At 44.2% G+C, this 25,791-nt stretch overlaps 1 protein-coding gene across 2 annotated transcripts in view; it reads right to left on the bottom strand.

Moving 5' to 3' along the window:
* Positions 1-18,384: 18,384 nt before the first annotated feature.
* SMPD3 (sphingomyelin phosphodiesterase 3) overlaps positions 18,385-25,791 on the bottom strand; it is a 319,999-nt gene continuing 312,592 nt past the window's right edge. For both annotated transcript variants that reach the window (XM_073605458.1, XM_073605459.1), the window contains one exon: positions 18,385-19,454. In XM_073605458.1, the coding sequence (XP_073461559.1) occupies positions 19,353-19,454 (102 nt within the window). In that variant the 3' untranslated portion in view covers positions 18,385-19,352. The remainder of the gene's footprint in view (positions 19,455-25,791) is intronic.

Genomic DNA, 25,791 nt, shown 5'->3' with positions numbered 1-25,791 from the left:
GAATCTAGTTTTAAGCAAGCTTTGCTCTGCTCTTAAACGTACAGTCGGGAAAATGAGGCACATCAGTCAGCTGTAGGCGGCACAGGTGAGTGTGGAATGGGCTGTTGGGCGACAGTGCGGCCGTGCCATATGCCGCGTTGTGTTGTGTAAGATCCCTTGGTACGGTAGGTGTTAAATCCCACGGCTCTGATAACAGATGATTTAGCTAATCTAGGCCTTGTTTTCCTACTGTTCTGGAGATCTCCTGTGTGTCAAACTTCAATCTCCCGGAATGTTGTCAAACAGATGGGCTGTGTGGGTGACAAGTGTTGAATATTAAAATCCGTCCGTTCTCCTGTCTTGTTATTGATAGCGCGGGGTCCAGATGGCCGCTTGCAGGAGGAACTTATCCAACTATCTGCATTACAAAAGCTCTCAATGCTAAATGCTGCCATTAAACACAGAACAGGCAGTGGTTTCCAGATCTTTTTCACGGGACTACTAAACCTTACTTGATGATAGAAAAAAAAACCCTTGTTTTTCAAGGCCAAAACGGCTTCTGCAATCTGCAGAGGTTCAATTGTATCCAAGTTTAAAATGATGGTTGCTACTTTTTGTTTGGAAAAATATCTACAGGGACTCAGGGAGGCATCCTTTATTGCTGGAAACGTATTCCTTTGATACTGGAACCTTCAGTCCCAACAGTCTCGCTGATATTTAATTCAGTTCAGTAGAAATATTGTTAGATGATGTGTTCTTGGAGTTAACCATTTACCATCTTTCTTTAAAGGCATTGTACACTTTCAAAAATTTTAGGTATTAATGTAGTCGTATTCCCTGTGTTTGTTGATCTTACCTTGTAATGATGGACTCACATGTTGTGACTGCAGTTTGTAGGTTCATGGCCAATTAATTCCCCTATGTCCAAGTATTCATTCACCTAGCTTGTCCCTATTCACAAAAGAAAAAGGCAACTTCTTATTTCGGGTTACAACATCAACGCTCAATGCATGCCTCACCATTTCCTCTCCTGCACCACAAATGTTGGAGTGCTAATGTGATAAAAAACATCTTCCAGCTGTATGGTGATCTCTCTTCTAATGTCTTTGCCTGCTTGTGTCTGTGTCAGATCTAATTAGCTCTCACCCGCAGAACACTAGACTGAGAAACCCAGAGATTGTGGGATATCTAGTTTCTTCACAGGAAATAATAGTCCTCAGACTACAGACAGATGTCATGCATTGATCTATGCAGGGCCCTGTTGCATGTTTCATGGTTGAACACAAACAGAAGCTTCTGACACAGGAATATCAAGATTTGCTCTGCTATAGGTTGTACATACAAGGCAACAAATGACAACATGAAACAACATAAAGCAACATGATCAATGCACATCTTATGCAGGCAAAAAGCACAAGGTGCAAGTAGGAAGGTTTAGTAATGCATTTAAAGTTCTACTCCAGAATGTATATATATATATATATATATATATATATATATATATATATAGAGCTATGCCCCCTTGGGGGTTGCTAAAAGTTGTGGTTCACCCGTCACCCTGCCCAGTCTGGCATCAATCTTACACTCACTCAGTAACCCAGACCAGTCCATAGCTTGTTTTGTTATATTGAGGGGATTAAATGTGGATGAGTATTGGGGAATTATGGGATGCCCAGGATTCCAGAACAATCAATTTTGAATTGTAGATCAATCAATTGGGACTACTATGTACACTCCCTGTACATACACTTCAATCTTCTCTCCAGCAATTCACTTGCTGCACACTGTTCCCCCTCCAGCACTTCACTTGCTGCAGACTGTTCCTCCACCAGCACTTCCCATGCTGCAGACTATAACGCCTCCGGACCAGCTAGCACCACATGGGTAGGCCTGATGCTACTTCAGCTAGGCCTCACTGAACTGCCTTTTGCGGGCAGGGACCTCGGGACCCTGTGGTGTAGAATAGTTCAGGTGCTAGTTGTCCTCATCTCAGCTACCACTCCCAGATAGGTCTTTTCAGGCCCTGCCAGCCAGCATGGCTGCCAAGACCCCTTTCCACTGCCCTTCTCCACAGTCCTCTCTCCACTGGTTCTGCACCCATCTCTCAAACTGCAATCTCCCAGTTCTCTCAGGCATGCCTCCTCAGTCCTCCCGACAGTGCTCACTCACCAGCTCTCTTGGCTGCGACCAGTAGTCCTCCTGGAGACTCTTATGCCGCGTACACACGAGCGGACTTCTCGACTGGACTGGTCCGACGGACTTTTCGACGGACTTTTGACGGACTTCCGACAGACTTTTTAACGAACGGACTTGCCTACACACGATCACACTAAAGTCCAACGGATTCGTACGTGATGACTTACACCGGACTAAAATAAGGAAGTTGATAGCCAGTAGCCAATAGCTGCCCTAGCGTCAGTTTTTGTCCGCCGGACTAGCATACAGACGAGCAGATTTCTGGGTCCGGCGGAGTTACGACGTAAAGATTTGAAGCATGTTCCAAATCTAAAGTTCATCAGATTTGCGACTGGAAAAGTCTGCTGAAGGTCCGGTGAAGCCCACACCCGATTGGATTGTCCACTGGATTTGGTCCGTCGGCGTCCGTTGGACCAGTCCGGTCGAAAAGTCAGACCGTGTGTACGCTGCATAAGAGTGTTCTCTCCCACTGTCCTCTCTACTGCTCTTTCATGTGCCTCTGATTCCAGTATCTCTTCACTCCTCCCGGATGCACCCGAGCCCCAGAACAGGGTCACCCCCCCAGACTGGGGAGCTCCCTGTGGGCCCAACAGCCTCCACACTCTCTCACTCCAGCTCTTCCACTGGACTACTCCTCCCCAGCTGGGCTGACCACAGGCATTTAAGGAGGCCTGCCCCCTGCTAATCCAAGTTGGGGATTGGTCAAGGCTCCCCAGATACCTCAGGCAGCTCCACCTCTCCACCCCTCCTCTCCTTCCAGGACCTTCTAGAAGCAAGGGAGAGGTGATGTGATGCCACCTGTCAGTCACCCAACTCCCCCTGAGCCACTCCCAGCCCAGTATGAAAACAAAAACAGGCCTAGCCAGCAGCTAGGCCTGCCTAAATTTTCCTACCCTGTCAAAACTTCTCACTTCTAGCACTCACTAACTAGAGGGTGCTACACATTATGCATATATATATATATATATATATATATATATATATATATGTCAGGGGGCACTCCGGTGGATTTAAGGAGGCTCTGGCTAATTTAGTACCAACAGTGTGCCCCCTTACATCCTCCAGACTGCCCCCTTACATCCTCCAGAAAGCCCCCTTACATACCTCGGAGTGCCCCTTAGTACAGTAGTACTAAGGGGGCACCCTGGAGGCACTAAGGGTGCACTTTGAAAGAGGATGTAAGGGGGATAGACCTGCTGTACTCCCTGCTGTAGTCCCTCTGAAAAGTGATCCTAGGGCCTGTGACGGGAATCACTTTGGGCGGGAGGGCTGGTGGAACCTAGAGTCCCTTGGAGAGGTTGGGAAACCCTTGTTTCAGCTCCCCATGCACCTCCTATGTCTAAGTTACCCTGTGTCTATTAGGGGCACAGGGTGACCGAGAACCCCAGTCTGATCTGTACTAATATATATATATATATATATATATATATATATATAAATATATATATATATTGTCTCATACTGTTGTGGACTCTTTGCTGGGTTGTTTGGGGTGTAGCTGTATTCCATTGTTCTATTGTGTCTGTCTGCCTTGGGAAAAAAGTATTATGGGATGTGTATGTGTATTTGCTGTGAGAAGGGAGGGGGGAATTCCTCCAACAGATCTCCCTGCGATTTGGACAGTCTACCCCACCCTGAATGCAAAGGGAGGGGGGATTGTCCCGAGTGTTACCTCTGTGTACCTGTGTTTCAATAAACAGTTCATGTTCCAGCTTTGTAACTGAGCTAGTCTTGTCTGGTTCTTGGTTACAATATTTGTCTGTAAAATCTAATATCTGAAGGTTCAGATTGGAGGAAGCAGTGTACTGACAGAAGCACTCAAGTGGCGAGTGACAGGGATCCGTTACAGGGCCCACTTATGATCTTGCGCACAGTCCCAGTGATTTCATAATGCACCCCTGCCCCAAATATTGGCAAAAAAAGGGATAAAAAATCATCTTTTTTTTTGGGTGGTGTCCCTGAATGGAAGTTTGTAAATGTGGTCACCCTAAGTGGATGTGATGTAAGGCGCTTGGAACTAGGAAGTTAACCAGGGAAACACCAGGAAGGGCCAACAGAAGCAGCAGACTGTCTGTGTATATCAGTGGTTCTCAACCCCAGTCCTTAAGTACCCCCAATAGCCATGTTTTGGGAATTTCTCTAAAATAGCTGTCCAAAATACCAAGCAATTGACCCTGATTTAAAGCACCTGTGCACGATAAAGGAAAACCTACAAACATGGCATGTTGGGGATACTTGGGGACTGAGGTTGAGCACCACTGGTGTATATCACATGGATGAGGACCACTGTGGACAGCAAGGAAGTGTCGTAGGCTCACAAGATGGCCTACATGGCCACATAAATAAGTGTGGTTATATGTTTTGGGGTGTGGCTTTTTAATACTTTGTAAATGTGAGAGCGTATTTGTTTATCATTTCATCATTTTTTTTTAAATAAATGCTACACTTAGGTAGTAGCGCTTTTTTCTCCTTTTTGTTTTTACATGTTTTTACTGGAGTTGGGCTATCATGAGAGAACAGGTATAGAAATTGGTAAAGGACAAATAGGCCAATAACATGCTGCCATTTATGTTATTGGAAGGAGACCGCATCCGGCACCCTTTCCAAGTGATTTTCTTATAGCTTTGGCTCTCCTTTTCTCCTAGCATTTGCCTAAGTGGAGTAGCTCTCTGCTTTAACATTTGTGTAACCCTAAAGCAACCTAACCTTTAAATTAATCATTAAAAGTAGATAACGATACTGACAAAATTAGCCTATTCTGCAACCAGACCTTCTGCAGCAACACTTCTATAAGAGCTGCACCCCAGTGGCCTGCCCATACACCTGAAGTAGAGATGATACCCAGGTCTGTCTTAAAGGATGTCTTACTGTTTCCATACAGATAAGCCCATATGCTCTCCTCTATCTTTGTCCTAGTCTACCCATTGTGTTCCTTTTACCTCCAACTGTTAGCCTCCCACTTCTTCCCCAATGCATTCCCACTATAATCTAAACAGGTCCACATTGCCATATGAACACAAACCAGGAACAAATTAATTCAGAATTCTGCAGCTGGTAATCTAAGCTTTACAGGGTTTTTCCATTCAAAATAAAAACAAGGCGCTGGTTGAATTCATTTAGGTACTTTGCTTTTCTGGCCTATTATATTTCCCCAAGCTTAGTGTAAGTGTGTGTATTCCTGATAAAATGAGGGTGCAGTCTGAGATGAGATGAGCACATTCTGCTTTAATAAACCTACAGGAATGCCACTATAGATTATATACAGCTATAGAATCAATTGCAATGGATATTTTGCCTGATGCACCAGCTTGCAATTGACATAGTATATGAATGTTCCCATAGATTTTTGATCTCCTGGGTTACCAGCCAATTGTGGGACAAATAATGCACCTGAACCCTGAAAGTTTGTTGGAATGCATATGTTCAACATGACTTCATGGAAAAAATGCACAGGTTGCCATTACTGGCTGGCTGATATATAAATCCATAGGAGTGTGCACAGTGTGTGCCGGTGTGCCTGGGCACACCTTAGTCACCCCCCATGGCACAGATTCCCTCTGCTCTACTGACACTGTCCAGTGCCCTATTATCACTGTCCATGTTTTCATGTTTTAATACATTCTAAAGGTGTACGTGTGTGTGCGCATGTATATATAGCTATATATATATAGATATATATATAGATATATATATCTATATATATATAGATATATATACATATATCTATATATACAGTACATTGTATTGTCGAAAGTATTGGGACACCTGCGTTTACACGCACATAAACTTTAATGGCATCCCAGTCTTAGTCCGTAGGGTTCAATATTGAGTTGGCCCACCCTTTGCAGCTATGTTTGGTTCACAGCAGGGGTCCGGTGGGTGCCTGTTCGCCTTTTCCGGTCTGATTTCAGCCGAAATCTTTGTCTGAATTCAGGCCTAAAACAAACAAACCAAAAGGACCCCTGTGCAATTTGTACCGGAGCCGCTCCAGAGATGTGTGAACCGTCTCCATAGAGAGCCAGTCACATTCTCCTTACATGCCAATTGGATGCAGGGAAAACTGCATCCATTTCGCAATCGTGTGAACCCAGCCATAACAGCTTCAACTCCTCTGGGAAGGCTGTCCACAAGGTTTCTAGCAGGCCATCTCACAGTTTCCAAAAAGGTGTTCTGTCGGGTTGAGGTCAGGACTCTGTGCAGGCCAGTCAAGTTTTTCCACCCCAAACTTGCTCATCCATGTCTTTATGGACCTTGCTTTGTGCACTGGTGTGCAGTCATGTTGGAACAGTAAGTGGCCATCCCCAAACTGTTCCCAGAAAGTTGGGAGCATGAAATTGATACAAAATTTCTTGGTATACTGACGCCTTAAGAGTCCCTTCACCAACCCCACACCATAACTCCCCCTCCACCAAATGATTTTGACCCGTGCACAAAGCAAGGTCCATAAAGACACAGATGAGCGAGTTTGGGCTGGAGGAACTTAACGGGCCTGCACAGAGTCCTGACCTCAAACTGATAGAACAGTATATTTTGAGTCACTATGTTAGAACATGTATGCAGCAGACTAAGCCTCGTTTACACTTGAGGGGGTAAAAATGCTCAATTGAGCTATGTTTTTATCCCCACCCAACTGCTCCCCCTTAAGCTGCCAGTAGGGGGCAGGGGGTTTAACATGTCACAGCCACAATGCAAAGTATTTTCACCCTGTTTAAGGGAATAGCGCCACACTGCAAACGCCCCTGCAATGTAGGGGGTTTCCAGCGCAATGATGTGGGTTTTTAGGGGTTAAAACAGGTGGTAAGGAGGCCTGTCAAACACCCCTCTAAAAAGTGATCCACCACAGATTACTCTTCAGAGGGCACAGCAAGTGTCAACAAGCCCTCGGTCAGGATTGCTGGTGGGTATACTTTTTCTATGCCAGGCTTGTTCACATGTGCAGCTTTACTTCTGCCCCTCTGAAAGGCGATTTGCAGTGGATCTACAGCCTCCTGCTGACCCACCATGTCGCAACCACAGCCATTGCAATCTGTTGCACGGGGGGTTACAGTATGGCCTTATTCACATGAATGAAGCGTATTTGGTGAATGTGACATGCTGTTTAACTTTTGCCACGCAGCTTCGGGGGCATAGAATGGGTACAGTCCTAAATAGGGGTGGTGATAAAACTACTGCTCATCCACCCGTTTTCACTGCCCTCAGCTGCCCATGTGAACAAACCATTAGAAAGAATTGAAAACACAGGATCAACATACCAGAAAAGCCATTAAGCCATTATTTTGGAAGATGCTCAGCAGTGGCAGCCTCTGTGTTTTTCCCATGGAAGGTTCCATTAACCACTTCAGGACCGCCGCACGCCGATATACGTCCTCACTTTGAGGCGGAATATCGTTGTTATGGCAGTAGCTAGCTGCCATAACCTCAGTATCCTCGTGTTCGGCCGGTGGTCCGCTACAAGATAAAAGTGGTCTCTGCGGCGGATTCGCCGCGAGACCACTTTTATAGGTGGCGGGATAGGATCCCCCCTCCTGCCGTGCTCTGGTGCCCTTCGCCGCTTTTTAAAAAACAGTGTAAAAATAAAAAATAAAAGGTAAAATAATATATAAATAAGAAAACATTTTTTAAATGTGCCCCGTCCTGCTAAGCTCGTGCGCAGAAGCGAACGCATATGGGAGTAGCGCCCGCATATGAAAACAGTATTCAAACCACACATGTATCGCCACGATCGGTAGAGCAAGAGCAATAATTCTAGCCATAGACCTCCTCTGTAACTCAAAACATGCAACCTGTAGAATTTTTTAAACGTTGCCTATGGAGATTTTTAAGGGTTTTTTGTCGCCATTCCACGAGGGGGCGCAATTTTGAAGCGTGACATGTTGGATATCAATTTACTCGGCATAACATTATCTTTCTCAATATAAAAAAAAATTGGGCTTACTTTACTGTTGTCTTATTTTTTAATTCAAAAAAGTGTATTTTTCCAAAAAAAGTGCACTTGTAAGACCACTGCGCGAATACGGTGTGACAGAAAGTATTGCAACGACCGCCATTTTATTCTCTAGGGTGTTAGAAAAAAAATGTATAATGTTTGGGGGTTCTAAGTAATTTTCTAGCAAAAAAAAACCTGTTTTTAACTTGTAAACAACAAATCTCAAAAAGAGGCTCGGTCCTTGAGTGGTTAAGGCCCCGTTCACATCATCACGTAGTAGGAGCAAGCGTTCCCACAACTTGATTTTGACATTGCAATATTGCGTGTTGGATAGGGCGGCCCATTTAAAGGGAGCTTCTGTTCCTTTTGGGTCGACAATCTTCACACGATTTTTGAATGCACAGTTTGCCGTGCGCTCCTGTCAGCAGAATCACATGGTGTTTGGGGTGCAATTAAAGGATCATGGCACCTAAACGCATGCAGCGCGCTGTGCTATGATTGCCAGCGATTCTGCCTATGAACAGGGCCCTAAACGCTGTGCAGTGGATGAATCTTGTACACAAAACCCCTGCGGGATGTTGGGAGACTCACTTGTCAGTATGTAATCTGTGTATGGATATGGGATCTCTAGCTGAAACCCATTTATAGACCTCTGAAAGTCAAACAATTGCCGCTTTTCATTAAACATCACTCAAATCCACCATACCTATTAGATATAATTTGCAATTAGCGTTCTAATAAATTCCTTCCATCTGTTTTACGTGCTAAAATGTATTTGCATCAGGTGAATGAACCTTTCAAGGTAACATTTTCGGAAAAAAATTCCTTTGGCAATGCTTTAGAAAACTGGATTTAAATAACACGTAGCAGAAATGAAAGATTCAGTAATGGAATGAAACCCAGCAATGGTTGATCTGTCCGTGAATATAATGTCTTTCTGTTGAGCTTCTGATTGAATTAATATTAATAGTAACGATGGGAATTAATTCTGAGGAGCTGTCCTGAATTATTCATAAACCTGGCAGCTGTCCCCCCCCCCCCTCTGGGCTTTGTGCCTGAATGTGATGTAATTGCTGGCTGGTGATGTCATTTGGAAGCTATAATGGGGCTTATATACATACATAGTGCATCAATGTTACTTATAGCTACTAAATAGCTTTTATTTCCTTATCACCATAGAAGAATCACAGCTGGAAGCATCTACTTCATAGCAGGCTAGTAAGCCTTTAAAGGAGAACTCCAGTAAAAATTAACAAAAAATCGCAGTAACACCTTGTTCACATGGGTTTACATAAGACTACTGTGTACAGCAAGCCTTAAAGGAGAACTCCAGTGAAAAGAAATAATCACAGTAAGCCCCTGTTCACACAAGCGTGCATACAATCAATGGTGTTGATTTACTAAAACTGGAGAATGCAAAACCTGGTGCAACTGTGCATGGTAGCCAAGCAGCTTCCAGGTTATATTGTCAAAGCTTAATTGAACAAGCTGAAGCTAGCAGCTGATTGGCTACCATGCACAGCTGCACCAGATTTTGCACTCTCAATATTTAGTAAATCAACCCCAGTGTGTACAGCAAGCTTGTTTAAAGCAATTGTAAAGCATTATTTGCCACCAACCAACTTCCCCTTCTTAAAGGAGTTGTAAAGGCAGAGGGTTTTTTATCTTAATGCATTAAGATAAAAAACCTTTTGTGTGTAGCAGCCTCCCCAGCACCCCCTAATTACTTACCTGAGCCCCATCTCTCTCCACGACTGTCTTAGCCGTCCAGGACTCTTCTCCTGATTAGCTGAGACATAGCTCCCACAACTGTCAATCAAAGTCAGTTAGCCAATCAGGGGAGCGAGTGGGTGGGCCGGGTCGGGGCTCGGTGTCTGAATGGACACACGGAGCTGTGACTCGGCTCAGGTGCCCCCATAGCATGCTGCTTGCTGTGGGGGCACTCGACAGGAGAGAGGGGCCAGGAGAGCCAAAGAGGGACCCGAGAAGAAGAGGATCTGGGCTGCTCTGTGCAAAACCAATGCAACAGAGGAGGTAAGTATAACATGTTTGTTTTTTATTTGTTTTTTAAAACGAGACTTTACAATCACTTTAAGCTGCAATAGGCAGTGGATGGGGGTATTTACAAAGCCTTGCACATGTGGCAAAGTTTACCTGACATGTAGCACCGCCTGCAGAACACTACACACTTAAGCAATTGGGGAAGCATTGCAAATGTCCCAAAAGCATGTGCAATGCATGCAGTTGCAGTATGTTTGTCAGTGAAAATTGAGTTAAAACAGATGGTGAGGAAGCATCACATCATTTCCTCACCGTCTGTCAGTAGCCTTTGAAGCGCAATCCAAATGTGCATTGGGCTTCAGAGGAAAGGGAGGTTTGGACGCATGTCTAAATCTACCCATAAGGCCCGTTAACACAAGGTGTGCTGGGTATGTGCTGGGCAGAATTGCACTGCACAGTCCCAGGGCAAGACGTGGCAAACATTCTTGTTCCCTATGAGGGTAGTTCACATCACTGCGTTTCAGTGGTGTACCATAAAAAAAGGTTATGCGTGCAGTACTCTTTTTTTTTTTTTTATCGCAGTGGGTTACAATGCAAACTACAACATCACAACGTCACTGTGTGAATCAAACTTAATGAAATGTCACCTGTCACATTTCAATAAAGTTCTAACAAAAAAAAGAAAAGTAAACAGTGCAATCCAACTGGATCAGACCATCGGCAGTGTTTACTCCCAGAACACACCAGTGGCAATCAGCAGCTTAAAGTGCCCTTAAAGAAAACTGCAGTTTCATTATGGTGGCACTCCGATTAAATAAATACAGCGGCCACGAAGCAAAGCATAACAGGCATGGCATGTGTAGGCTGTCATATTAGCATTCCAGTGGGCAACCTGGGGGGTGGTAAGCCACGGCTCAACTGCCTATCACCTGTTTTTTATTGGTCCCCTGCCAGTGTGAGAGAGTCCTAAAGACTCCAGGGCTTCAACAAAGCTGCTTGAAGGTTATTGAAGGGTTTCCAAATTATTTACAAAATCTTGCTGTGCGCACTGCTCTATCCCAAGCCCATAACCTACATAAAACTGAGATATAGGCTGGTCAGCGAGTACCAAGTACTAGTAACAAGACAATGTTCACTTGGAAATATATGTATGTACTCTAAGGAAAGTCACTTCCACAACTCGTCATAGGATCACAAGAACCACTAGGACTTAAAGGAGGTAAAGTCAGAAGGTTTTTATCGTAATGCATTCTATACATTAAGATAAAAAGCCTTCTGTGTCCAGCCGCCCCCCCCCCCCTCCCCCAATACTTACTTGAGCCCCATCTTTTTCCAGTGATGTCCACGAGTCCCTTGGCCACCCGGGACTCTCCCACCTGATTGGCTGAGACACAGCCGCTGCGCCATTGGCTCCCGCTGCTGTCAATCAAAGTCAGCTAGCCAATCAGAGGAGAAAGGGGATGGGGCCGGGTCAGGGCTCTTTGTCTGAATGGACACAGGAAGCTGTGACTCAGCTCGGGTGCCCCCATAATAAGCTGCTTGTTGTGGGGGCACTCAACAGGGGGGAGGGGCCAGGAGCAGCAAAAAGGGACCCAAGGAGAGGAGGATCCGGGCTGCTCTGTGCAAAACCACTGCACAGGTAAGTCTAACATGTTTGTTATTTTTATAGGAAAAAAAACAAGACTTTACAATCACTTTAACTGCAGAGGCCCAGCCTGCGAACCAGTAGGGTAAGGTGACCAGACTGTTCTGCAGAAATCGGAGATATGTTATAACCTTATATTTCGGGACACCAAAAGGGAACAGTCTATATCCATGCCTTGCAGTCATCATACCAACAAGCAGTGCAGGGATATTATATTGAGGAGTGTTTGGTACAGGTTTTAGTGTCAATCCATGTTGATGCCGTAGTCTTTGATCACTTCAATGTCTCCTACAAGTCCCCCCTACTGTTGGGAGGACTGCAGTGCTGCCAGATGGGAGCCTCAGATCTGTGTTTCTTTTTGCACATTCTCCACCTGCCAACCATTTTTTTAAACATCAGATCACAGTAATGCCCTGTACACACGGTCGGACATTGATCGGACATTACGACAACAAAATCCCAGGATTTTTTCCGACGGATGTTGGCTCAAACTTGTCTTGCATACACACGGTCACACAAAGTTGTTGGAAAATCCGATCGTTCTGAACGCGGTGACGTAAAACACGTACGTGGGGACTATGAACGGGGCAGTAGCCAATAGCTTTCATCTCTTTATTTACTCTGAGCATGCGTGGCACTTTGCACGTCGGATTTGTGTACACACGATCGGAAATTCCGACAACAGATTTTGTTGTCGGAAAATTTTATAGCAAGCTCTCAAACTTTGTGTGTCGGAAAATCCGATGGAAAATGTGTGATGGAGCCCCCACACGGTCGGAATTTCCCACAACAAGGTCCTATCACACATTTTCCATCGGAAAATCCGACCGTGTGTACAGGGCATTACACAACGCACCTGCGCTACAATGCACCCCAACACATAGTAATGCACACGCTGTGATGCATTGTTTAAAAACACGTTCAGTTTTGATTTTACATAAAATGGGGCACAATGGCATCCCATTCAAACTAATTTGCTGTCTTAATGCAACACCTGCGCAAGTCCCAAGACGTCTATAATTGCCGCCCAACACAAAATCATAAACTTACTTAAAAATGATGATTTTTGGGGGAAATTTATGCAAAACTGCGTTTACACTTAATGAACACGTGGCCGAAGAAAAATTTGACAGTGTCTCTTTACTGGACTTTTATAGGTTTTATCTTCCCAAAGAAAAATGTCCCACTTTTCACAATCACGCCTTATTCATGTCTTCAGTTTTCAGTAGCACCTATATTTGTGAGCAACACTTTTTAAGGATGAAGCACACAAAGGGCAAACTTAGAACCAAAATATCTGATGAGCATCCATCGAACCAGACCCTGATGTATAAGTTTATCAAAAACAGTGTCAAACATCGCACTCGTTTTATGTTGCCCTCTTTTACTTTGAGGCAAACTGGACGTTATAAAAAAAAGTAGAGTGCCACGTTAAAAACACGAGTTTTGCAACGTTTTTGCATTAGCGTTTTTTAGCGTTTGCGTTTTTTTAGCAAAACTATACTCCCACAAAAGCTTACGGCTCAGAAACGCTCGGAAATGCCAAATAACCACGTTTTTCAGAGTTAGAGCATTTTTTACAGATGGAAAACTCCTCTTCAAAACCTACTAGTTCTTTTTTTTTCCCATCCAGAACACACCCCTGCTAAAAAACGCTGATAAAAGCCTATTTCCCCGTACACACGATCGGACTTTCTGCCAACAAAACCATGGATTTTGTTTGAAGGTTGTTGGCTCAAACTTGTCTTGCATACACACGGTCACACAAATGTTGGCCAACAATTGTGAACATGGGAACGCGGTGACGTACAAGACGTACGACGAGCTGAGAAAAAGGAAGTTCAATAGCCAGTGAGGCTCCTTCTGCTTGATTCCGAGCATGCGTGAACTTTTGTGCGACGGACTTGTGTACACACGATCTGACTTTCTGACAACAAAGTTTTGTTGGCGGAAAATTTGAGAACCTGCAAGCAAACATTTGTTGGCGGATGGAGTGTACACACAGTCGGACTTTCCAACAACAAGCTCATATCCAACATTTCCCATAGGAAAATCCGACCGTGTGTACGCGGCATTTGTGTGCATGGACACATTGGATAACATGCTGGGGAGTTTACTGGCTGTAGAAAAAAACGCCTGAAGCCAAAAAACAGCAGCTGTAAAAACATCCAGTGTGCATGAGGCCTCATAATAATAAAAGAAGTCTGTGGCTAATAGAGGTAATAGCCAGTGTGATCTGCTTACAGAAAATATTTTTATACTCCTAAAGTATAAGTGAATCTTCACCTTATAAAACAACCCATTCAATTTTAAATAGAAATGAAAGGCAAAACTTTTGTGTTTAAATATAAAAAAACAACATAAATACCCCCCCCCCTCCCCTTTTTTTTATAAGTGATTACATTCCCTCTGTTCTCAGCTACATCATAAGGAGCTCAGAGACCTAGGGGAGGAAAAACAGCAGCACACTGGTCTTCTCAGTGAATGGCCGTGTGAATGGTGTCAGCATAAAGGCCCATACACACGATCAGACTTTTTGACAACAAACATGCAAATTACCTGTTTTAAGGCAACATCCGACCGCGTGTATGCTCCATCGGTTTTCATCGGACAAATGTTGGCTGTGCGAACAGACAAACTTGGCGGCAACAAAAGTCCTACGTCGGCTAGTCCGATTGTGTGTACACAAAACCATCGAACTTTAGTCCAAAGTACAAACACGCATGCTCAGAACCGATGCAAAAGATCAGACAACAATACAGACGTTGACCAAAGGGTGGCGCCAGGGAATTGAACTTCCTCTTTTGAAGTGTCATCAGTACGTTGAAACGTCACTACGTTCGTGTTTGTTGCCTAAAAAGTCCTGCCGTGTGTAGGCATACCAAGTTCACGGCCAACGCCCTTTGGACAGAAATCCACAGAAACGTTTGTTTAAAGTCCGATCGTGTGTACGAGGCTTAAGTCTAATTATTGGAGGAGAGCAGGCTGAGGTCCCAGCACAGCCAGAAAACTCACCGTGCTGTTCTCTCATGCCTAGTGTGCTCAGTTTTGTTTTGTTTTTTATAGGAAAGCTGGCAGGGGCAGGGATTTCATACAAAGGAAGCAATACAAAGAGAACAGGATACTTTTTTCATTTAAGTACATGGTACAGCAGACATGATTATATATTCTTTAAAAATGTTAGACGTAGGTCGCTAAGGGCGACTCCACTATGTACTCATGTTTACTCTTTGACTGTCTCATTAAACAAATGCGATATGTCCATCTAATGATGCTCCTGTTCTACAATGTGCCTTTGGCAGGATGTACCGTGGATTCCTTTTTTACTACTAGCAAGATTTCTCCTGTGTAATATTAACATATTAATGCTGTTTTGCTCATGTAGCATCTCACCCACCATTACCATCTGTTCACATTTATTTAACCCGCTATCTTCCCCACAGGCCAGATTGATACAAATCAGGCGAGACTAAGATTAGGAATAAATAAGCAATTTAGAGTAAATACATATGATGCTTTAACCACAGCACAACTAGGAATGGCCATCAATGATCAAACAGAGACTTCAGTCAAACATAATAATAATGTTGTATTTAAACTAAATCAATGGCAACTTTATATTGCATACTGGCTTTCATCCTGTGCATTTGGCTGTCCCACTGGCTAAATTTCTAGTTGTTGTTGTTCCTATCTTCTGAAAAGATCAGAATGTCAATAAAAGATACCAACCAATGTGTCCCCTAGCTTCAAGAGGAAGTAAACCCTGATGGGGTTTACTTCCTCTTTTGCTCGCTGCAAAGTCTGCAAATGAAAAGCATAATGGGCTAGTATGCAACGCATACTAGCCCAATATGTGCCACTTACCTGCAAAAGAATCTAATGATGTCCCCTGTGTAGGCAGCATCCATCTTCTGGCCCCTCTTCCTTCTGGGCTGCAGACTCCGGCTCTGTGATTCGCCACTGTGAATATACCACTCACATTTATTAAGAAAATTAAAAGCATTGATAATACATCAGAAAGGTCTCACTCAGTTGCGACAAGGTTCCACCGCCAGGCTCCACCTCTACTAGTTTTACCACCCCACACGTGGCTTCATCTGGAGGAATGATTTGTTTTTAATTTTCTTAATAAATGTGAGTGGTATATTAGCTGGGGTGGAGAGGTTCATTTTTTAATTCCTCGGATACTGCACTATTGGAGGCACTTTCTGTTTTTTCCATGTATTGTTGAAACTACCGGCAGCTAATGTGGATTATACTGGATTCAAGTCTGAAGTAGCACAGTGGAAGGAACCCTTATCAGATATAGATCATTACTTGTTTCTTGAGAGTCCAACAGAGGTTACCAAGGACCAGTGAGGATTTCGTGAAGGGAGAGTTGCACAGAGCGCAAGGCGTGTTTGACCCCTAGCAGGGTTTTTTAAGGAGGTAAGTGAGCATTGCATGTGGTAGCGGGGGCACCATGCATGTAGAGGTTGTTTGAAGCAAAGAAACACTTCACATTTCCCCGCATGTCAGCGGAAGAAATTATCACTTTATGTTATTGGACTTTTGTTCTGAACACTTATATTGCACATTAGTTTTGATTTGGTTTTATTTTTGTGTGTTTTTCATTTATGCAGCGCTGTCTCATTTATACTTTATTTACTGTTTTTCTGTGGGAGCACATAAGTGACAGCAGCAGCAATTTTAGGTTTAAATATTTCCCTGCATAATAGCGTGCAACTATCTTACTTTCAATTTACACACCTTACATATCAATAAATATTGTATTACATGCTGTTCATACTCACGCAGTCACTAAGAGATTTGTTTTCTGTATTCAGCAAAAAAACTGGTTGATACTGCTGCTCTCTATATCTACCTTCTGTCCATGTCCCCAATCCAGCTAGGGATTTTGCAGCTGTGGTGGCAACTCTGCACATGCTTAGTTTTCAGTGAGTTTCAATGTTGAGCATCTGAGCAGCCCATCTGACTATAGCATCACACGTGTGGGTGTATACATAGTGGCAAATGACAGCCCACTCACTCCCTCCTCCATGGCCACTAACCAGCTAAACACAATGAGGGTGGGATATTACATTTAGATTAATGGAGGCTTCATCTCCCTCTTATTCTAAGACACAAGCTGGTGATGCATGACACAGAAATATGCTCACACCATGTTATTTCCACAAAATAATAAAAATTTGATTTCAAATATATATTTGTATGACAACTTAAAACTTTTAAGTTTAATAATATTATTTATTTATTTTTACTCTGTATTTCAAAGGCTTTTTTACAATTTGGAACATGTGACCAGCAGCAGAGGACTAGAAGCTCCCCCTGCTTATGTTTCCCTGCAGACAGGCTGGGATAGATCTGGGTCATGTAACAGCTGTATATCGATTAGGAAAAAAGTAGATTTTTTAAATTAAAATAATTACAGTGCCATTATCCACATACAGTAATTACAAGGCACAATGTAAATTAAACAGTGTGTGTTTAGTATTATTTTAATGTTCAGGATAATGCAGGCTCTTATTCATGCTATAATATTAAAGATGAGTTTCTTTTTTCCCCATAAAACTAGATGGTAACTACACTAAGCCTGTATTCACACTATTTCTTGTGCATGCAGCATGCGTAATAATGCACATATGTGATTGTGAAAGGACCCTTATAGTTCCTATTTCAATGTAAACTGCAGCACATAGATATGAACCAGCCCTATAGGAAAGAATGGGTTTTCTGCTTGACATGCATTTGTTTTACTGCATGAAAATGGTCAATAGGCCCTAAACATCTGTTGTCAAGCTTGTTGGACACCCCATTCCTAAACTATTGGCAATAATAATGGATTGCCGCCCCCCACCCCACCCTACTTGCTGAAGGAAGCCCTAAATATAGCCTCAACTCTACTAGTAAGGCTATAACAGCTTCCACTCTTCCAATAAGGCTTTCCACAAGATTTTGGAGTGTGTCTGTGGAGACTTGTACCTATTCAGCCACAAGTGCATTTGTGAGGTCAGGCATTGATGCTGAATGGGAAGACCTGTTTGGCGATCAGCATTAAAATTCATCCCAATGGTGTTTGGTAGGCTTGAGGTCAGAGCTTTGTGCAGGCCAAGTTCCTTCACACCAAACTCTTCAAACCACGTTTTCAGGTAGCTGCCTTTGTGCACAGGGGTACAGTCATGCTGGAACAGAAAAGAGCCCTAAATTGTCTGAAGGTTGGAAATGTACACATTCTTAAAGCCCAAGACCTGCATTGGACGTGATGATGCCAAGGGTCAGTCCACAGCTAGAGCATGGGGGGGGGTAAGGCGTCATGTGGCAGGGAAGTGAAAGATTGAGTAAGTAAAATGCTTTTATTCTCTCCTAGACCTAATTGGGCAGTTAACCCTTGCAGTGCGGACGCAGCCCCATTGCAAGGAGGAATTTTCAAGTTTCCCAAAGTCGGGCTTTAAAATGACTTTGTGCTAAATGCTATAGCATTAACAGTACCCTTCACTGGTAACACCTTAACTCAACAATTTGGAGGGTGTCTACAAAGAATCGGCCATATAGTGTATGTAGTGATTCAGCCTAATCAACTCTGTTTAGGTAACAGGTAGGGTTCCAAATGAGCTAGTATTTTCCAGACCTAAAAGGTAAAATGTGACTTGCCGCCCACTTCAATAATAACAAAGATATCATATGGCCGGTATGCCCTTAGTGGTAGATCAACTTTAAAGTTAACTTTCAGTCTACGCTCAGGAGAAGATAGCCAGTTTACACTCATTTTAATTTACAATGAAGCTAGTAAAAGGTAGCAGCTCTTCCTTGTTATTGCACAAAGGAGTCTGTATCAGTTAGCTGGGTTTTATTTTTATGGATAACTCATTTAAGCAATAGGTAAAACTTAAAAGTACTTAGGGGAGACAAGATTGATAAAAGCAAGGTGATATTTTATTGTGTAATTTCTAATACAATTGAAAAAAAAAAGAAAACCTAAAGAAAATCCCGCAAAGCCATTAAAAAAGTATTAGCCAATCAAGGAAACCCCCATTTTACCTATTTAGACTGACATTCCCGGGTGGATTCCCTCTCTTTGGGTGTCCCATGTGATATTGGCTTTTGTAATGCAGAGCCTCATGCAATTATAGCGCATGCTAGTGGAGCTGTTCGTTACTACAACAAGAGCCTAGAAAGTAAAAAGATTAATGGTCCTTCTGTTCCTTTAGATATACAAAAAATATGCAAAAAGAACGAAAAAAAAAGGAAAAAGAAACAATGAACAGCATCTCACGGTTACAAACTATATTGTGCTATATAGTGGTATAAAAACATCTTGGTAAGAATGGCACTGAATCCGTTCTAGGTTCCTCACATTCCGGTATACAATAGAGGGCGCAGCTGGCCCACTGTGGGACGTGGTCTGGTGCCCAGGAGTGGCACCAATGAGGAAACCTCTGAACTCATTCCTCCTGTCTGCTTCCATCACGCAGTCCAAATGGTGGAGGACTCTTTGTGGCTCCAATAGGACGCTGAAGAAATCCCCTGCACCAGATTCTGGGGCTTTGAATAACCCCTGGGCCACATGTACTTCCCCATTAATACTGGCAGAGTCCATAGTCCTGCTTATGACTCCTCTTCCCCTGTAGAAACGGTCAGTCGCATTGCTACTGGCACGTGGTCTGTAAGTCCAGCTAGTTGTGTGATAAAACTGTACTCTTCAACCTCCTAAGAGAAGAAAAAATATACACATATGATTTATAAAAGAGATCACCCGGCCTTTAAAGTTCATCTTTCTCACATTTTTCTTGTTCAAATTTTTTATTAAAGGTAAAAGAAAACAAGAAATCTTAACAGAATACAACTGAAAGACATTTTTCTCTGGATGGGGGGGGGGGAGTGTAACGGTAGAGTGGTGTTTCAATGAAGAGGTAGGGGCGCAGCCCTGTGCAACAAAACATACAGAAAATATCAGCAAATTAAGATAAAGCAACACATGACTACACCACGTAGATCAGGTAAATGACATGCAGGGGATTATGATTAGGTGAGGTCTAGGAACCGTTCCGGTCTCTGTGAACCTTGCTTGATTATTGGTGACTCCTGATTAAGTCACCTGGGGGTTTACCAGGTGTCTGAGTGTCCTCATACTGGATATAGGTTAGATTGTGTGATGGGCCTGTAGGCATTCATGGATCTTGACTTAGGGAGATTGTGGTTCAGCAGAGAAGCCTAGCTTCCACAAAATGCGTATTGATGTCGGTTGGAGCTGAGAAGTTTACATCCAGCAGAGCAGAGAGGAGGTGAGAAGGGGGAGTAGAGGAAGAGGAGGAAGGCAGCTCAGAAAGGGAAGATGAGGGATAAGGAGAAGAAAAAGGTTCACCGGGTGGAGGGAGGGGAGTGGGAATGGGGATCTAGTCTCTATGGGTAAACAAAGTTGTTAGTATGGTTATTCAGGGTAGTAGTAGGGCGTTTTCAAAGTCAGGGGGTAGATAATGGTCAACCCATAGTTTCCAAAGGCGTTCAAATTTTTGGACCCTGTCTAGGAGAACTGCTTCTATTTTGGCATGAATCATGGCTCTGGTAACTCTATTCTTTGTTTCCAGGACTGTGAGGCATGGCGTTTTCCAGGACTTCGCAATGGTTTGCTTTGCAGTGGTTCTTATATGTAAGAGTAACTTGAACTGAAGACAGGTTATATTGGGAGGTTTCTTATTAAGTAGGGCTATGGTTGGGTCGGGGGCTATGGTGTTACCAGTAAGGGTGGAAAGGATATGAAAGATGTCTGTCCAATATGGTTGAACTAGTGGACAACTCCACCAGATATGTAGGTGTGTGCCTTCATCTGGACATCCTCGGAAACAAGCAGGGGAATATGACGGTAGATATTTGGTAATCAGGGAGGGGACCAGGTACCAGCGCAACATTACTTTGTAATTTGTTTCAGAGGCTACAACATTCTGCAAAGCCGATTTTGTTGAGGTCCAAATATTGGACCAGTCAGTGGTGTCCAGTTGGAGGCCCAAATAGGATTCCTATTTTTTAATGTAGTGCAGGGATGTGTGTGGTGGTGGGTCTAATAATTGTGAGTAGAAAGAGGAGATTAGGCCCCGTGCATGAGGGTCTTTTTTGCAGATACATTCAAAGCTGGTCATGTCGGGTAGAGAGAAGTCTGTGCGTAAGCATGAGGAGAAAAAGTATTTAAGTTAAAGGTAGCGGAAAATTTCGGAATTGGGAATTCCGTGTGTTTCGCAAAGATTGGGAAATGTTTTAAATGTGTCAGGAGTTGTGAATTCGTGAGCCCGGATTAGGTTGGCTGCAGACCATCGGTTAAAGGAATCGGGGGAGGTCCACGCTGGATAAAAGTTGGGCTTCCGCAAATAGGATAGAAGAGGATTATGGGAGGATTGAAATCTAAATTTGGTTTTAAGGTTATCCCACATTCGCAGGGAGTGACAAGTGACTGGGTTCCTCACTGTCTTGCGGTTTCTAGGACGAAGCCACATTAAGTTGGCCACGGAAAGGGGATCACACTCTACCAATTCCACTGCTACCCAGAGAGGTGTTTCGTGAGAGGCGTGATATTTTGGAAGAATTTTGGCTGCCTGGTAATATTTGGTGAAGTGTGGAAGACCAAAGACACCTTGCAGTTTGTGTAAATACATAGTTGATCTCGCCACACGAGGTCTGGTCTTACCCCAGACGTAGGTGAGGACTCTGCATTGTAGTGTTCGGAGGAAGTGAGATGGCACTTGGATTGGTAAAACTCTGAACAACTATAACATTTTAGGGAGGATTGCCATTTTAGTCACTGTGAGACATCCCAGCCACACCAGGGGCAAGGCAGCCCAGGAAAACATGAGATTAGATAAATGGTTCAATATGGGTGGATAGTTGGCTGAGCATAGGGAGGCAGGGTCAGCAGTAAGTTTAATGCCCAGGTATGAAATATATTGGGGCGGCCAGGAAAAAGGGAGGGTCTGCTTAAGTTGTGAAAGCATCGGCTGGGGTAGTGAAATGTTAAGGGCTCTAGATTTTTGCGGGCTCACAACTAGTCCTGAAATTGCTGCCAATCGGTCCAAGATTGAGAGAAGGGTGGAAGTGGATGTCAGTGGGGAGGAGAGAAAGAGGAGGATGTCATCCGCAAACAGGCAGAGTTTATGGTGGATGCCACCCATTTCCAGGCCCCTGATGTCTGGGTTAGAACTGATAAGGTGGGCTAGGGGTGCAAGGGCAAAAAGAAGCGGGGGCAGGGGGCAGCCCTGTATTGTTCCGCGACACATTGGAAATGGATCTGATTTTCAGCCTGCATATTTGAGGTATGCTGAGGGAGAGGTATATAGGGAGGAAACCCAATTTGGTCCAAAACCCCATCTTTGTAGTAGAAATCGGAGATATGGTCAGGAGAGGGAATCAAAGGCTTTTTTGATATCCAAAAATACTAAGCATGCAGGGATATGACGTGAACGGGCCACGTGTGTTAGTAGAACCGCCCTACGAACATTGTCTCCAGCTTGTCTCAGAGGGATAAACCCAACTTGATCTTTATGGATTAGAGATGCTATAATCAGATTTAAGCTTATTTTGCAATAAGTTTGAGGTCTATGTTTAGTAAGGAAATGGGTCGATAGTTTGCTCTGGAGTCAGTACGAAAAGAGTGTCCTTTTGGAATAGAGTTGAAGGCTCTAGTCAGGAGGGGTGTGAGTAAGTCGGCATAGTGTTTATAATATGAAGCCGTGAAACCTTTGGGGCCCGGGTGCTTGTTTTTCTTCAACATGTTAATGGCATTAAGGACTTCCAGTTCAGAGATGGGTTGGTCTAGATTGGCCCATTGAGAGGCCATCAGGGAAGAGAGAGTGAGGGTAAAAAAGAGTGTTGAGGCGCGAGCTTCATTAAACCAATTATCAGCCGAGTAGAGTTTCGCCAAGTGCTTTCGGAAGACAGACAGGACCTTTATAGGGTCGCTGGAGTAATATTTATGCCTGGATCAGTGTAAATCTTTTTTAGCTGAATCAGTCAGGAAAAGATCCAACTCCAGTCTGGCCCTCTCCAAGGTCTGCCTGTGTGTAAGTGTGGGGTTGTTTTGAAAGGCAGTATGAGATTGGTGGAAAGTGGTTTCTAGTTTTTGGTGTAGGGTTCAGCGTTCGCTCTTGAGATAGGTGGCTAATCTAAAACAAGCACCACGGATAACAGGTTTGTGGGCTTCCCAGATGGTTATGGGGGAGACGTCATCTGTGACATTATGGGTTATGTAGTCCTTGATGCTTAGGGAGATTTCCATGTGATGTGAAGGGTGGGCCAAGAGGGTTTCATTTAGGCACCAAGTGTGGTCCATCTGCCTGGGCATTAGGGATTCTAGAGAGGTGAGGACAGCGTTGTGGTCTGACCAAGTAAATGGTAGGATGACCGAAGCAAGGAACGTGGGGGACGACCCGATTGAGATGAAGATGTGGTCAATGCGTGACAGTGTTTTATAGGGGTGCGAGTAGAAAGTGTACTGTTGTCTGACAGGGTTGACCCCCCTCCAGGAGTCTAGTAGTGAGTGGCGATGCAGCAATTGTTGGAAAGTTAGTCTGTTTGGATTTCTGGAGGCTGGAAATGGTGACTTGTCCAAAAAAGGGTAGATGACCTGGTTAGAGTCACCGCAGATCAAAACGGTGCAATGTTTATGTGTGTGTACAACTTGTAAAAGATGTGAGAGAAAAGATGTGGGATTACGATTTTGGGCGTAGTAGGACACCACTGTAATCTCAACGTCAAGAAGCTGACCTATCAGAAGAATGTATCTGCCTTCAGGGTCCTTAATCTCCTCCCGGAGTGTGACGGGGGTAGTGCGGTGGAAAGCCACTAGGACTCCCCTTTGTTTAGTACTGGCCGAGGCTGTGAATAATTGTGGGTAAGAGGCACCAACAGATTTGGGGGAGAATTGGTTTGTGAAGGGGGTTTTCTGGAGGCAAACTTCATGAGCTTTGGCTGAAGCAAACGATTGGAAGGCTTTGACTCGTTTTTGGGGGGAATTCAGCCCTTGGACATTAAGTGTGAGGATGTTCAGCGGAGCCATGGTGTGGAATGAAGAAGGGGCCTGTTAGGATTACGTTGACTAGATATTGTCTTCTCCTCCCGGTGAAGATAGGAGAGAGGGAGGAAGCCAGAAAAGGAAATTTAGAGGGAGAAAAGCGGGAAGAGCATTGTAGTTGGCAGACAGGAGAAGGAGGAAGGGAGGGGGTGGAAAGCACAGGAGGGATGTGTGAATCCCGTCTGGGCAGGTCAAAAGTACCTGAACAGAGGGGGTTGTGTAGCCTAGGGAGAGTCTAGCAGGGGACGTCCACAGGCTAATGGGAGGCAGCAGTGACAACCGTGGGGGACACAGGAGCCATCTATATGAAGATATATTGGGGTAGCATGCCAGTGAGAATATGAGAATAGCCAGGCCATCAACAATGTGGTGACTCAGGATTTAGGATTATTAAAGAAAAAAGTTATACAGTATGTTATGGCGCTCCCCATGGGCGAGCGTCAAGGGGAGTGTGATGTGCAGGTACCTCTTCACCAAGCATGCCCAGACAGAGCTGTGTGTGGGTGGGGTATAGGTTACCTCAAAATATAAAGAAACTTGCGCTAAATAACACACGTGAACATAATAAAGTAAAATCGGTTAGCAGAGAGTGAACTATGAGGGGTTGACCCATTAGACTGAGAGTGATCATTTTAGGTCTGTATGCGGAATCCAAGGTATATTGACAATGTTTTGCGGGTACTTAGAGTTGAGTCATCAGGGGTGTGGTATTTCAAATCCCTGGAGCACAACAAAAAGTGACCCATGAGTCAGGGGGGCCATGAGTTCTCAGAGATATATCAAATGGTGGAGGGAGCAGGGGTGGGAGGGGGAGATGGTTAGATCCAAGGTCACCTGGGTGAGGTCTGGAGGAGACCGGGGGTTGGGGTAAGGTTCTCTGAGAGATCATGGGTGCCGTGATAACTTAGAAACAGATCAGGGAATATGTATAAAGAACAGACCTAACATAGATGAATTCTAAGACCCAGCGGTAGGTTTTGTCAGGAAAACAAGTGCATATAAACAAGTAAACATAGCAGAGTAGTCTGCCTGCAGGAGGGTGTCTCAAATACCCAGCAACAGGCAGTCAAATGCCTAACGGGGGGGGGGGGTATCTGAGACAGGGTGGACCCCATAGGGGGTGCAACCGAACCCTGATGGGTAAATGGAAGATTTAGCTGGGGGTTACCATCAGTCCATAGTGTCCAGTAGGGCTTGGGATGGTGAGATGAATCTCCCACGCTTGATTGAATGTGGAGTACTTCTGCGGAGATTGAGAGCCTGAGCGACGTTGCTGGCTTTCAGAGACCGAAGGTGATGGAGGTGGGGCCAGATGTAGATCTTGTAGGAGGGAGTGAAGATCCTCTGATGTCTTGCAGGAATGTTTACGGCCTTGATAGGTGAATCGAAGGGAGAAGGGAAATCCCCAGGTGTAGGCGATATGATGTTGCTGCAGGATTTGCAATTGAGGCGTGAGTGCTCTTCGCTTGACGATGGTCATCTGGGAGAGTTCAGCGAATAACTGGTAGTCATGGCCTTGAAATGAGAGGCTCTCATTGACGTGCAGCTTGGATGAGTTGTTCCTTCGTGCAGTAGAAATGCATTTTGGTGACTCTCGCATGGAGGCCCTTACGGCTTGCGTGGTGCTAGGGCTCTATGCACCCTAATCATTTCAAGGTGTTCAAAAGGAATGGATGGGACTAGTTCCTGGAATAGGGCACTGACTGTGGATTTGAGATCTAGCACAGTCTCAGGGATCCCACGGATCCTTATATTGGAGCGTCTAGCCCTGTTCTCATAATCTTCTAGCTGGGTTTAGAGTGATTGGTTTTTCTCAAGCACAGCTTCTATCTATCTGTCAGTATGATTGCTAAAGAGGATTGCTAAAGAGGATTTCTAGATCATCTACCCTCTGCTCCAGGTCAGAGGTACGTTGGCCAAGTTCCCTGATTTCTCTGGAGAGGCGTTCTGTAATCTGGTCTAAGGTTTGCTTCAGGGCACGCTGTAGCA

Source organism: Aquarana catesbeiana, linkage group LG11 (genome assembly GCF_042186555.1).
Source record: "Aquarana catesbeiana isolate 2022-GZ linkage group LG11, ASM4218655v1, whole genome shotgun sequence".
NCBI lineage: Eukaryota > Metazoa > Chordata > Amphibia > Anura > Ranidae > Aquarana > Aquarana catesbeiana.
The sequence above is the reverse complement of the archived record's forward strand: the minus strand, read 5'-3'. Positions and strand labels throughout refer to the sequence as shown.